The sequence below is a fragment of the Oxyura jamaicensis genome, chromosome 6 (assembly GCF_011077185.1).
Source record: "Oxyura jamaicensis isolate SHBP4307 breed ruddy duck chromosome 6, BPBGC_Ojam_1.0, whole genome shotgun sequence".
Classification (NCBI taxonomy): Eukaryota; Metazoa; Chordata; class Aves; order Anseriformes; family Anatidae; genus Oxyura; species Oxyura jamaicensis.
The window spans coordinates 23,207,096-23,220,446 of NC_048898.1; the positions used below are offsets into that span (position 1 = coordinate 23,207,096).

Genomic DNA, 13,351 nt, shown 5'->3' on the forward strand with positions numbered 1-13,351 from the left:
ATGTTCTTCTGAACCCTGAATTCTTACCTTCCTATATCATCTCCGGGTGTTTGCAGAGAGCTACTGTATTGAGTGAAAAAGGACAACTTTTAGTCAATCAATTTGTTACCATAACACTGAGTGCAAGCAGTAATAGAGAAATTGAGGGTAACTTCTCAAACATTGAAGTCATTAAGAGAAGGTTCCTTGTCACTGGCAAATGTCAGACTGATTTCCACAGTTGCCTTCCTCCATGCTGATTTTCAGGGAAACTCTTTGGGCCATTTCTTGGAGAAATCTTGGTGCCATCACCATTAAAGTGGGAAAAACCCCCATCAGGAGAGGGACAGGCTGAGCGATGCAGCGAGCACAAAGGAAGAGTGAGATGATTTTGTTCCACACAACAAAAGATCATCAGACATCACAGCTATTTTGAGATGTCCTTTCCCAGACCTTGGTGGGTCCCTTGTGTCCTCCTTGCTGACTGCCAGCCTGTTCCTGCCTTGCTGACCAGGACACGGGAGCAAAGCAGCTGCTCAACACCCCTTGTCTTTCCTACCTAAAGCTGCTGCCCAGGCCTGGGTATTTTTCCTGGGGCTGTGGGAGAGGTGCCCTGTTGTCTGCTCAAGGCTGGCTCAGAAAAACCTAAGGCTTTAGTCCAATAAGGGAGCCTGATGACTGTGTATCTGTCTACAGAAGCCCTCTGCAGCCTTAGCATTCTAATCTTCTGGTTAATAAATATATTTAGCAAGTTTGGATGCTGCCTCAAAGCACTCCTGCAGCAGATCCCTGCTTGGATAGCAGCAGTGCTGTTTGGCCCCAGTTTGCTGGATGCCGTTCATGAGCAGGAACAGATTTAGGGGCTGGGTTGCTGTTGGGTCCAGCCTTAATACCTTTGTCAATAATTTAGAAGGGAGCACAAATGGAGATATTGATTATTTTTTTATATACTTGATGCCACAATGGGAGGCCTTGCTGGGATTGGCAAGGGCAGAGAAATAACCCAAGGGGACCTAGAGGGTATTGGCATGGAGAATTGTAAATGGGAACGGGGTTGTAGATAGGTTTTCTTTGTCCAGAGAAAAAACAGAAGCATGAAAGACAGAAGAGAAATTTGAGAAAGAGCAAGGTCTGAAAGGGATTTGAAGCTGATAAGCCCAAATCAAAGATAAGTTCCAGTGTGACGTGGCTATGTCAGCAAGCTTTGCCATATAGCAAGTAATCCTTGAGGAGCTAGAACGGGGCAGACTGGTGCACTGCTGTGGCTCTGGGGGCTGCATCCAACGGGAGCTGTTCCGCAGCACTGGGGAAAGTTGGGGAAAGGGGGTACTTTTTTTTCAAAAAAATAAAAAAATTTAAAAAGCAATTTTTCAATCAACTGAAACAGTTTATAATTTTCTGCCAAATGGGATGACTCATTCTGGCATCTTGCCCTTCCCGCCCTCCCCCTCAGACAAACAAACAAAGCCAATAACTCGCAAACTGTAAAATAATCTGAAAAGATAACAGTTCAAACTTTTCCTTTTGGTATACTCAGAACAAAGTCCTTAATGTTTTTTTTCAAGACATCATTTCAGAGCTGGATTCAATGACCGTAACTTGAAAAAAATGAGGTAAAAATAACTCCCCAAATAAAATGCTTCGTTTTGAGTTAAAGAAACATTTTGTTCAGCAAGACATACCAAGCATTCAGTTTTGGGCCAACACGAAATGATATTTTTTTTTCTAGCAATCTCTTGGTTGAGGCAGTGAACCAAAAAGTCAATTATTCACAGAGCCACAGGAAGATTAAGGTAAGGATGGAAAGCAGAGCTGAAAGAGCAAGGGAGAAAAATTGGGGCTGGCTATTGGAGTAAATCTTCATTCCTTGGGGTGAAATGGCTTGGTTGTGGTGTCAACACCCAGCGGTCCCTCTGCTGTCAGGGCGAGCGGGTGGGCTGCCTGCCAGGGGACAAGACCAGCAATGTCCTTGTGGTGGCCACAGGTCCCCAGAGGCGTGGAAGCAGAGCGGGGTGCCCTGGGTTGGCACGATGCAAGAGATGCCCTGCGTCGCTCGGGGTGTGCGGGCCGCGCTGCTGTGCTCTTGCTGCTGCTGTAAGTGCAGCTTCGTCCAGGAGGGGAGGAATTAAAAGGAAAAAAAGTCTTCTGCCAAGAAGCTGCCGTAAGCTCTGCAGAGTGTGAGTTTGGGCAGGGAGGAGCTGAGCGCTGCCTGCGCGCTGCTCATCCCGAGGAAAGCTGCTGCTTGGCTCTGGGGTCCCGGCGTGAGTCTCCTTGGCTGGGCAGGAGGGAGCTGGGTGCTGGCGGTGGTGCCTGGCTGCTGCTCGGGGGCTTGGAGATGCTCCTCTGGCAGGTTCGAAATGCTGGGCACAGCCTTCCTCACGCACGCAGTGTTAGTGCAAACACCCTGACTGTGCTTCTTTGGCTTGAGCTTTTCTGCATTGCTTTTTTTTTTTTTTTTTTTTTTTTTTTTCCTCCCCTCCTCTCTTAAGAAGTGCTGAGTCCCTCAGCACCCAGCCATCCTAAGCAATAACCTTACAACACGGGTGAGAGAAATTTTATTTCCCAGTTTCCTGGTGGGACAGTCGAGGCAGTGGGATGGCAGGATTTGCCCAGCAACATGGTAAGAGCTGGGAGGCAGAGCTGTGCTTGTGGCTGCATAACTTTGGGTCTTACTCCTTGGCAGAGCGAAGAGTGCCTGCGGTGTGCCGTAAAGATGCATGAACTAGTTTTTCAACAAGCCAGCTTGGACACACCATGGCCGGCTGTGGCAGCACGATGCCTGCTGTGTTAATTTACCCTTAGGCTCGTGGACAGGAGAGATGCAGAGAGATGCGTGCGGGCAGGGGCATGCGGTGCTGGAGACAGACAGGAGGGAGCTGGCTCCTGCATGAACCGTGGCTTAAAGGGAGCAAGCGAGGGGCCAAGGCTGGCTGTGGTTCCCCGTGCACCTCCCCGACCACCCTCGGCATCCTCCTGCTTTTAGTGCTGCTGGCCCTTACCCGGCAGCAGAGGCAATGGGCTGGAGAGCAGGAGGCGTTGTATGTGGATGGAGCATGCAAGCCTCACACAAAAGAGTTGACGGGGGGTAATGTTTTTATTATTACAGTCCGTGGCGTACCAGTCTGCATTTCAAGCACTTCTTCTTTGCTTTTAAATAACTAATAATTAACCAGCAGAGGCCGTTTGAAGACTCTGGTGCAGTGATGTCTGGTAATAATTCTTTTCCTCTTATTTTTTTTTATTTTGATTTTTTTTTTTCTTTTTGCCATTCCACTTTCCGCCCTAGGATACCAAAGCAAGTTTCAAATGGCCGGAGCCGTTTGATATTTCTAAATGCAGTCCTTAACGTCGTGAGCGAAGTTGGCAGCGCCTCGGGCTTTGTTCTGCGCGTTGCCTGGGAGCCGGGTACCTCGGCGGCTGCCGGCCCCGCACCTTCTTCCCCCCCTCGGCTGGGTGAAAAAGGGGCTGGAGCAGGGCGGGGGGGGGGTGCTGAGAGCCCCTGTGGGATGCTGAGAGCCCTCCGGCGGGGATGCGAAGAGCCCTCCGGCGGGGATGCGAAGAGCCCCCGTGGGATGCTGAAAGCCCCTGGCCGGGGGATGCTGAGAGCCCCCGTGGGATGCTGAGAGCCCCGGGGGAGATGCTGGGGACCGTGGGCGCCGGTGGGGGGGCCGCACCCGATCTCCCCAGCGTCGGCAGCTATTTCAGGAAGACGCGAAGTCTCCTCCTCCTTATGTAAATAAAAAGGACAGCTCCTGGCTACTAGGGCCGGCAGCGGGTGGAGGCAGGCGGCGAGGGGCAGGCGGTTGCCCGGAGGCCCGGGGGCTGGCGGTGCGGAGCTGGTGGGGGGGGGGCATGAGCCCCTGCCCCGCTGCTGCCTGAGGCCGTATGGGGGGCCAGGTGACCCGCGGGGCGCTGCACGGTAAGGAGCGGGGGGACAGGAGCCCGAAATGGCCGGGTGGGGGGTAAGGGTGGAGGGCGAGGGGTCGCGGCACAGGCGGGGAGTGGGGGTGTGGGGTGACCGCATCCGGCGGGGGAGGCTGGTGGAGCTGTCACCTCGTTTCTCCTCTCCGTCCGTGACTGCATCTCAGCAGAGGTTTTCTGCTCTCTGGTGTTACACCGGTACGGTTTGGGATGGACGCGGGACTGAGCTGGCTGGTTTTGGGCTAAGCTGAGGTTATCAAGCACCACTTGCTGTCTGCTGCGTAATGCAGAGTGATGTTTGGGAGGGCTGAGAAAGGACCCGAGCATCCTGCCCAGGCTGATGTTGCAGCAAAATTGGGATCTCTAGGCAGTGTGCGATGCTAGCTGTGTCCGTGTCTGCACACATCTCATGCCCTAAGCGTGTCGGTGGGAATGTTGTGCTCGTTGAACGTGCCGATTGTGCTGAAATGTTCTGCTTAAAGATGTGCTGCGTGTTCCACGCAGTTTGGATGTGTTTTCAGGCAAACTTCCTTATTGCTACAGTAAACACAGATAGGAAACAGATAAAAGCATCATGTAAGCTTGGAATATCTCACGTGCTTTCTTTGAAAAGAAGCTCAGGAGGTGTACGCTGAGGCTGTGACTATTCATGTTACAGTCCTAGTTTTTGTCATATTTTCCACCAAGTCCAAACTCTGCAGTTTAAGGAGCAAATAGACATAGTTAGGAGGTAGATGACTTTTTCCTAACAGTATTTAGGAAGGACATCTTGATAGAGATTTTAATTTGTTCATCATCCATGTCCTGAAATTTCATCTGTATTCTGACCTTCTTATTTCTCCTATAATGTCACAACACAAGCATTACATGCAGAGTAAAAATATTGTTGGGTCAACATTTAAGGAAAAAAAGGCACATCTTTGACTGTCGTCTTTATAGGTTCCTTTTCCCCTTTGAAACATTATTTGAATGCGAATGAAAAACCTGTCTGGGGAAGAATAATAGCTATATGTGTTTCCTGTGCATGCCAGGGACCTGGTATTCCTGCTGGGGCTTTCTCCTGTGTGCAGCCAGCAGCCCACTGCACGCTAATCCTGCAACTTCTGCCTTTCAGCGATGCTACTCCGATGAGTGTGGTTCTCTTTTATTTTGTTGGGAGATGGAAAATGACGAGGAGACATGGGTAATCAGCTCTGTCAAATTTTCCTCTCCGCACAGAGGGGCTACAGGCTGTGTTACAATCGGAGGTGAGACACTGTGGTGTTAAGCACAATGATGCTTTTAAAGAATGGATGTGTAGTATATTTTAAAATAATAATAAAAAGTCATGCAGCAAAGTGCATTTAATGAAAATAGATTGCATCTGGACTTGTGGTTTGTCTGTGGCTACTGTTCCTCCAGTTCCTTCTTTCTGTTGAATATTTCTATTTCAGATGTGTCCCAAAATAGCTGGGAAAGAGAACCAAAACCTTACCCATTTCTCTGAAATATAATTGAAACTAAATGTAATGATACCAAAAGGAGCTCTGTTGACAGCCCTGGGGGTTAACATCCCTTGGTTTTAGAAACCATAGGTAAAGCCCAAATTTGCCTCTTCCAGTTATTTCTGGTGACCTCTCTGTGTTGGAAGGATGGACTGGGATTTTCACAAGCACCTGAATAACTCAACCTTGCTGAAAATCAGCTAGGACGGGGTGAAACCATGCTGCTGGGCAGTGTGGGGCTCTGCCAGCCACCAGCTCCTGAGCAGCATGCCTGGGCTGGAGCACAGGGTCCCTGCCTGCCCCACGGCTGCCCACCCTGACTGTGGTGGGGATGGGAAAGTGAATTGAGATATTGGTTCATGAGGGTGGCACCCTCTCAAAAAGCATCAAGGCAGGATGGTGATGTTTAAAAGTTGTGGGATGTGTGGTTGATGGCAGGTGATGCTGGATATCCTGGGATTTGCTCTGCTCTGAGGGGCTTTTGTGCATGGTCCTGTCTGAGCTGCCAGGGAGTGCATGCACACTTGTGTGGGCAGGTGGTTCCTGCCTGGCTGCAGGGGGGAAGACCTGCTCTCCCAAGGGTACAGTGGCAGTGGAGGAGAACCCCACTACTGTGTCCCAATAACAGAGTTGGTGAGTGCTGAACAGGTCCTGAGTCACCCAAAGGGAAGTTTCCAACATGGACTGAGGCTGGAAATGAGCTTTAAAAAAGGGGCAGTGAAGCAGCAGTAGCTGCTCTCCCAGGAGAAACCTGCCTCTGGCTCCATTTCTCATGAACAAACTAACCCCAGCGTGCTTGAAAGGCAGCACCGTTAATTTTGAAAGGAGACATCCCATGGCTACATGTGTTAGGAACTGCCACTCCTCCTTCTCCATGAAATGATGTGCATTGCTCAAGCATCCTCATGCAGTTCTGTCTGTGTGCCCATGTTCTCACTGGCAATGTGATGGTGTCTGCTCCTCCTGCCCCTTCCTACCCTGTGTGCCAAGTCCCTGGGGGGGTTTTCCAGTGCTCTCCATGCAAAAAGTCAAAATAGGAAGTTCAGTGGTAACTCAGTCTTGATAGACAGGATGTTTACAGGGTATGTAAAAAAGAACATCTATACATGTGGTGTTTACTTGAGCAATATTTTAAACAGGAAATGTTAATATGATTGCTCGTGGTTCATCTGAGGCTAGTTTCTTCAAGAATGACTGTGTGCTATAGTGTTCCTACAGCATAGGCAGACTTAACTAAATATTTATGTTAAACAGTACTTGCTAACTAATCATGCATAAAGCATCTCCAATAGATGCATAACTCATAAGTAAGTTCTTGTTATCCGTTTGATTCAACTGTTACCTGCTGCATCAGCTTTTAATTCCTCCTTATGAGTGAGATGCTATTTGCTGAAGACCCAAGTCTTAATTTTAGGGGGCCAGACCCAGGAGATCTTGTCTGGGAAAAATGCTCTGAGCTTTTTATGTTTTTTTTTTTTTCCCCCCTCATTCACTCAGAACCAAACTGACAAAAAGTTGTGCTTTAGCCAAGGAAGCTGCTGCACTGTACTGGGAGAGGAATTCAGTGTGTGTATACGTGCAGGGGTTAGCGATTAACACGTACGCATCCCTTCAGAAAGGTTTTGACAAGCTAGAGGGTACACAGTGGATTAATTCATGTGCAGGGGATATGTGTCTGTGCATGCGTGCACATTTGCTCAATAACCTTCCTTCCTACAAGACACTGTCACTAATAAGTCCCTCATTGCAGGGCTTTGTTTTATTTTTGTTTTAATTACTCACATGTCACATGCATTCATCAGTGTTTTGCAGTGGAATAATTTTTACACAGGGCAGGGAAGAAAAGTATCTTGTCACATTTCCCAAACTGTAATTATATGGCATCAGCGTAATTACAGCAAAGTCTCTAGTGAGAATGCATCAGCTTTTTGCCTTGGAAAGAGCAGTGACTGACATGTAATTTTTGGCTTGAACAGGTAAGTTTTTAAGATTCTTAAGTGGATGATGCTTTGTAACTTGTGGATACAATACAAGTAATGGCTCGTGTGTCTCTGTCTGATGCATACACAGGTGTAAGTATTATGTATGGCCAAATTTTCGCCTCACCTATTTCAGGATATAGGTGCTAGTTAGTGTGCAATACAGCCACAGCTGTGTGCTTGAGCAGAAGGAAGTGGGAGCTGTGGTGTAGCAGCACTCCATCCACATTGCATGGTGATAAGGACATTTGGGTAGCTATCTGGACTCATTTACCACTGGGAAATTTCACTGAGATCTTATTTGCCGTGGTCCTTCCTGCACCTGGCTGTTCATTTATTCCTGTGCAAAATAGGTGTGAAGCATTGGTATTGTCCTTTGTCCACATTTTGTTCCCATGAAGAACAATCCATGGGGCTCATTTGCTTGCCTCACCAGGAGGTTTGGGATATTTGGGGCTTGCTGGAAGCTGCCAGCCCCAGCGAGCACGGCTGAGCTGCTGCTGTAGGGCTTTGGGGAATGGCAGAGGGTGGAGGCTGTTTCCCTAATGCAAAATAGCTACTGTATCTAACTTCATTTATTCTTTCTGTGCACAATGGAGCTCTATTTTTAGCTTTCTCTTAATTCCTTGTAGTGCAGTGAATGGTATATCCATAGGCAAGTGCTGGAACCAGCCCCATGCTTTGCCGCTCTGGATGTTCAGTGCCTAAACTGCAACAACCTTTCCCAGTACCACATTTCACTCTTGCAGTTAATATCATTAAACAGAATTGTACCCCGGTGCACACTACTGTACACACCTTCAAGATTAATAATTTCCAGCTGCTTTCACCTAATTAAAACTGCAAACGTCCCAGAAGAAATAAGAAATGAGTGAAAAATGAAGACCTGACAACACCAATTGAGTGAGATTTCTTTGCATACTAATGTTACTTTGTATTCTTATCTTTAAATTACTCTCTAGATTTTGGGGCATCTTGTTGAGCTCCCAGATGTGAGGGAATGATTGGAAATTGGTTCCCCTCACTAGGGGGTTAACATTTCCTAAAACCTGCAGGCAGTCACTCGTTGATAACCAAAACGGGACTGAGAAGAGGCTTTTTCTAAATTCGCCCTGCTTTCAGTAAGATTGCTATATAGCTCTGAAAGCAAATGTGTGTGTGTATGAGAAGTTAATCCTGCTCAGGGTTGGATTAACTGGTGCAGAAGACCCTGGGCAGGTTGCCAAAGCAGTGCTGGCATTTGCTAAAAGTGGGGCTCCCAGAGATTATTTCAGTTTGTGCCTCTGACCTGCAGGTCACCTTCGAGTGTCCTTAGGTGGCTGATAGTATTGACTGCTGACAACACTTTTGAAAATGAAGTGTGGAGTACCTCCATATAGAGAGATTTTATGGGTAACCACACTTACGCTTCAAAACTGTGCTATTTGTTGTGAGACGCAAATGAGTTTTTCATTAGTTGTGGCTATATTTGACCGTAGGGGTCTTGGTACAAGTGGTGAGAGCAAAGAGCATCCCTGTTCTAATTTTGTCCTTTCCTTTCCTGGCATTTTCCCTGTTAATTTCTCCATGTCCTCTTGATGCTCTGCTGTGATAGGACCTAGGGAGTAAATGTTTTGTGTTATTTTTCAGATTTGGTTTTCTTATTTGTCTCCTCTTTGACAGGTCCTCTCCTTCCTCTGCAGGGAACCGTTCTTACCTCTGATCTGTTTTCACCTGTTCCTCACTTAATTCCTCTTTTGTTGAGAATTATGGATGATATATTTAGCTATCATTCAATTAATCTAGAGGTAGCAGGTGTCTCTTCAGGAAGGTTTGTCAGATCCCCTGACAAGTCCCAGGGAATCATCTGCATGCCTAATCAAAACAAGTACTCCCAGTACCAGAAGATTCATACTGTTAATGGTATAAAATAAATTTGTGAAACAAATACAATTACCATTGCTGACATCAAGAAGGAATTAAGAAGAGGTGGTCTCTAGTCACATAATCTCAAAATTGATAGGCTTTTTATTAAAAAAAAATAAATTACATTAATGATGTCCATACATGCTGAGGATAGAATTGAGATCAGTCTAAAAAAGATTAATCATTGAGGAAAGGGAGCTTCTTGAAAAGTGAAGGCAAAGCAAAGAATTGATCCTGATGGATTGCCCTAGAGAATCAGCAGGGATTACTGAAGGCACAGCAGGGAATGGAGGTGGAGGTCAGGAGAGATCTCTCCCGGAGGCTAAACGAGGAGCATGCCTGCCAGCTGCAAGCCTTGTGGTCCATGAGCCTGTGATCAGAGCATATGCTGAGCCCTCTGTATGACGGGATCTTGCTGTAGGGCTGATCCCTATTAGTGTTGCTGTCTGTTTTTTTGTTTTGTTTTGTTTTGTTTTCTTCTTTCTTTCCTCTTTTCCATCTATCCCTCCTCTAAATCACAGCATTTTGCTTTGAAGACATATTTATCTGAGTGAAGCTGGTCTGAGATGAGTCAGAGCCTTCTACTCTGTAGCTCTTGTCAAGTTGGTCGCAGTGGTATTTCTGTTCCTCGACTCTGTCCTTGATTTTCTCTTGATGGGATGCTGTACTTCATTGGCATTAAAAATAACATCCAAGATGACTGCAATTGATGGGGCTGGGGAGATGAGTCCTTTGGTTTATCTGAGATTTATGGTGGGTCTGACAGCACAGCAAAAGTGGGGGGCTGAGAGAGCCACAATAATTGATCAGATGCATAAATGCGTTTTCCCCTTGTAAAGGCTGATAACAATTTCATTTTAAAGAAGAAGGAATAGTAGTAAAAGGGGGACATAATAAAAACTACATACCTTAATGAATGTGATGTAGAACGTAAATGGTGTGATCCTGCTTGCCTCCCCTACAACAGCCCAGGTTGGCAGAAATCTGGAGTTCTTGACCTTTTCCTCAAGATAAAATCTCTATTAATAGAAGCCTTAGAGATAAACCAAGGCCCCTTGCTATAAAAATCAGCTCCTCTTTCATGGTTTGGTTGACATCCTTTTCTGCCTACACTGGTATAGTAAATGAATGCTAATACGGAGGGGATGCACTGGGGGTCAAGTACCTCATTCCCTCGGGTCTGAGTTGTCCCACCTTACGAATCATGGTGTACCTCGCACAGCAGTCCTGCCCAGAGGCTGGTCTAACTGTGGGCACCCACATGGGCACACTACTTTAACCCCTGGGGAACTAAAGTTGCTCACAGCAGACCTTGTTGATGAAGTCTGGAGAAGAGCAAAGGACCCAACACTTGACCAAACAGGAAAGATGTTTGGTGACCTCTTCATAAAATTTGCCTAGGTGGCAGAGGCTTTTCCCATCTTTGACTACCTTTGAAGAGAAATTTTTCTGGATCAAAGCACACAGAGCCCTAGAGAGAAAGTGCTCAGAGCCAATGTGAAGACTGGTCAGTGTCGCTTCTGAAAACACCACTTTTAGTCTCACTGCACGTTTTGCTCTGGGCTGCTTGTGATGGCATGAAGTCTTCTCTGGCTGACATAGCCAGTGGGTGCCACTCAAACCGGGTCAGTCTTGGTGTGGGTTTGGGGAAGCACAGTTCAGATTTGACTTTAGCTGTGAGGCAGCAGTTTTTGTGCAACCAAAGAGGATGCTGCTGTTCCCTTTTCTCTGCTGGTCTCAGGAATGAGCCATAGGCAATGTGGTCTATGGGCTGGCCTGGCCCTAGGAGTTAGGCTGCTTAGCTGCATTTCACTAGGTCATCTTCAGCAAACAAACTCCCTTCTCAGCCAAGGGGTTTCCATCTGAGAAGCAGGAACAGCAGTTCTTCTTAGTTGCACCTTGCCTGTGCAGCCAAGTGGCACCATGTGGGTACAGCATTGGAACACTTTGTCTGGTAGGATTGTGAGCAAAATCTGCTGTGAGATAGGACCTGCTGTGAGATACCAGGGCAGGAAAGAAACTGAGAGGCTTGTATCTTGGCTTAAGCAGAGCTAAAACACTGAGGCTGCAACCCCAAAAGCAGCACTGGTTGAACCAGCAGGTGGCTGGGGAGCAGCAGGTGCTCATGATTGAGTTGCACCTTGCCAGGACTGGAGGTTTGCTTTGACTCAGCCTCTTGCAAGAGCCTGTTCCTCTTCTGTTCTCTGTGGTGCTTCCTAGCAACTGAGCCCTTGGCCTGCTTTGCGAAGTTCAAGTGATCCTCAGGCTATTACAAGTCCCAGGCCTGTGTTATCAGCCAGGAGGTAACTGCATAGCCTCAAGGAGAGTGGGTGGGGTTGGAAGAACTCCTCCACCTGCTGAGAGGTTTCCAACACCAAAGCAAAGATGAGGAAGGGACTGTGCAGAGCCTCATTGTGATGCTACCCTTCGCTTGCAAGCACAGAGGGAGAATAGAGCCATAAACCACACCGTGGCTCACAAAGCCATTTTAATTTCAGTCTCTGCTGGAAGCACCTCATGGAAAAAAAAATGCGATCAGTATAAAAAGAAATGTTTATGTTTCTAGGAGCATAGACCTCCCAAATAATTAACATCACTTGACAAACTGCTGTTTAAAATGCAAGTGGTTTAAGTGCTGCAGCTCAACAGGCATTCGTCACAGCTCTGGTGTAAACGTGGTACATGCTGTGGGTTGGTTGCTGTTTTAAAGTAAAGAAGATTTCTTTTGGTAAACATCTTTTGCTTAAGGAGAATGTCTTCATAATTTTACTTTTTCTTATTTGGAAAAGCTAAATGTTAGAGAACTGTTCAAATGGCACCTTGGAGGCAAGGGCATTGGAGATGCGGTTTTGAAATGAAATAAAATCTGGACTTCAGTTTCTGCTGCACAGATCATGCTTTTGGTCAGAAGACAGGCAGACAAATGTTTTTGGCTTTGGCTTTTGTGGAGTAAGAGACAGAAGGGAAAAGGCTTTTGGAGGGAGATTTTTGGAAGCTACAGCTTCAGCTTTGATCTGTCTATATCTAATATTCACTGACTCAACTAAAAGTACTTTAAAAACTTACTTTTCTCTAGGCCTGTTGGGTGAAGGACTGGAGACATAAAGATTGTTAAGAACTGCTATTTTCAAACATTAAAAATTGCAGCTTACAAAGAGACAGATTAAAAAAAAAAAATCTCCCTGGAAGATGGAAATTTAGGGGCGCCTGCATTGTGCTGGGATCAAAATGACTTCTGTCTTTGCACACCAAACAGAATCAGATTATCAAACATAAAAGAGAGTCTTAAGTATCTAATTACTTTTACAAAGGCATTACTGATTCTGTAAATTTCATATAACATGGAAAAGGAACGAAAATTGTTTAATTTATTTTCCGCTTATCGCAAATTACTTCAATGCTGCCCTCAGATTTTTTTTAATCTCCAAAGGGAAAGAGACCGTCACGAGGGCTGTCTTTTTGTATTCCAGTTCTGAGTAAACCTATGTATTTAGAGGCAATGCAAGTTCAGGAGCCTTGATGGGTGCTGGTCCATCTCACATTGTAAGAGCTGCAACATGGTAAGAGTTGCTGTCCAACTTTCAATCCCTCTGTCCCACAGAGGCTTTGCAAAATTGCCTGAAGAGACCTTGACCAAGTGGCATGACTGTGATGAGATTTCTGGCTCCGTCCTGTCCAGTGCTTGAGCAAGGGTAGTCAATTCAGTATCTAGATATCATGTCTCAGTATTTTATGGCTTGTAATTTGCATGATTATTGACTAGAAAATGACCTAATTCTCCTTGACCTCTGCTACTTTGAGCATGGCTTATAGCAGTCAGGCTTAGGTGGGAAAGTGGATAAGACTGTCTTTGGGATGCAGTAGAAAATCTTGTCCTATTTTAGAAATTAATTCCTGAAATCTTCTGTTCTGGGGAAAGAAGACAGAAAGACCACCTCTTAATTTGCCAGGTCCCCCTGCTGGAGCAGCAGAGGTCAGCCATTTTTATTCCCCACTACTATATATTATACCTGGAGTATTGCTGTTTGCAAAAGACCTGATCCTGCTGTGAGACTGGGCTTGGAGGTTCTCGTGAGTTTCCCA

The 13,351-nt window shown here is 46.4% G+C and overlaps 1 protein-coding gene across 6 annotated transcripts in view; it reads left to right on the forward strand.

Annotated features, from left to right (window-relative positions):
• NEURL1 (neuralized E3 ubiquitin protein ligase 1) overlaps window positions 1-13,351 on the forward strand; it is a 151,261-nt gene that overhangs the window by 61,980 nt on the left and 75,930 nt on the right. The window contains exon 1 of one of the 6 annotated variants that reach the window (XM_035329651.1): window positions 2,560-2,599. The exons of 1 other annotated variant lie outside the window; for it this stretch is intronic. In XM_035329651.1, coding sequence (XP_035185542.1) covers window positions 2,575-2,599 — 25 coding nt within the window. In that variant the 5' untranslated portion in view covers window positions 2,560-2,574. 4 more of the 6 variants (XM_035329648.1, XM_035329652.1, XM_035329650.1 and 1 more) reach the window with 4 other exon arrangements.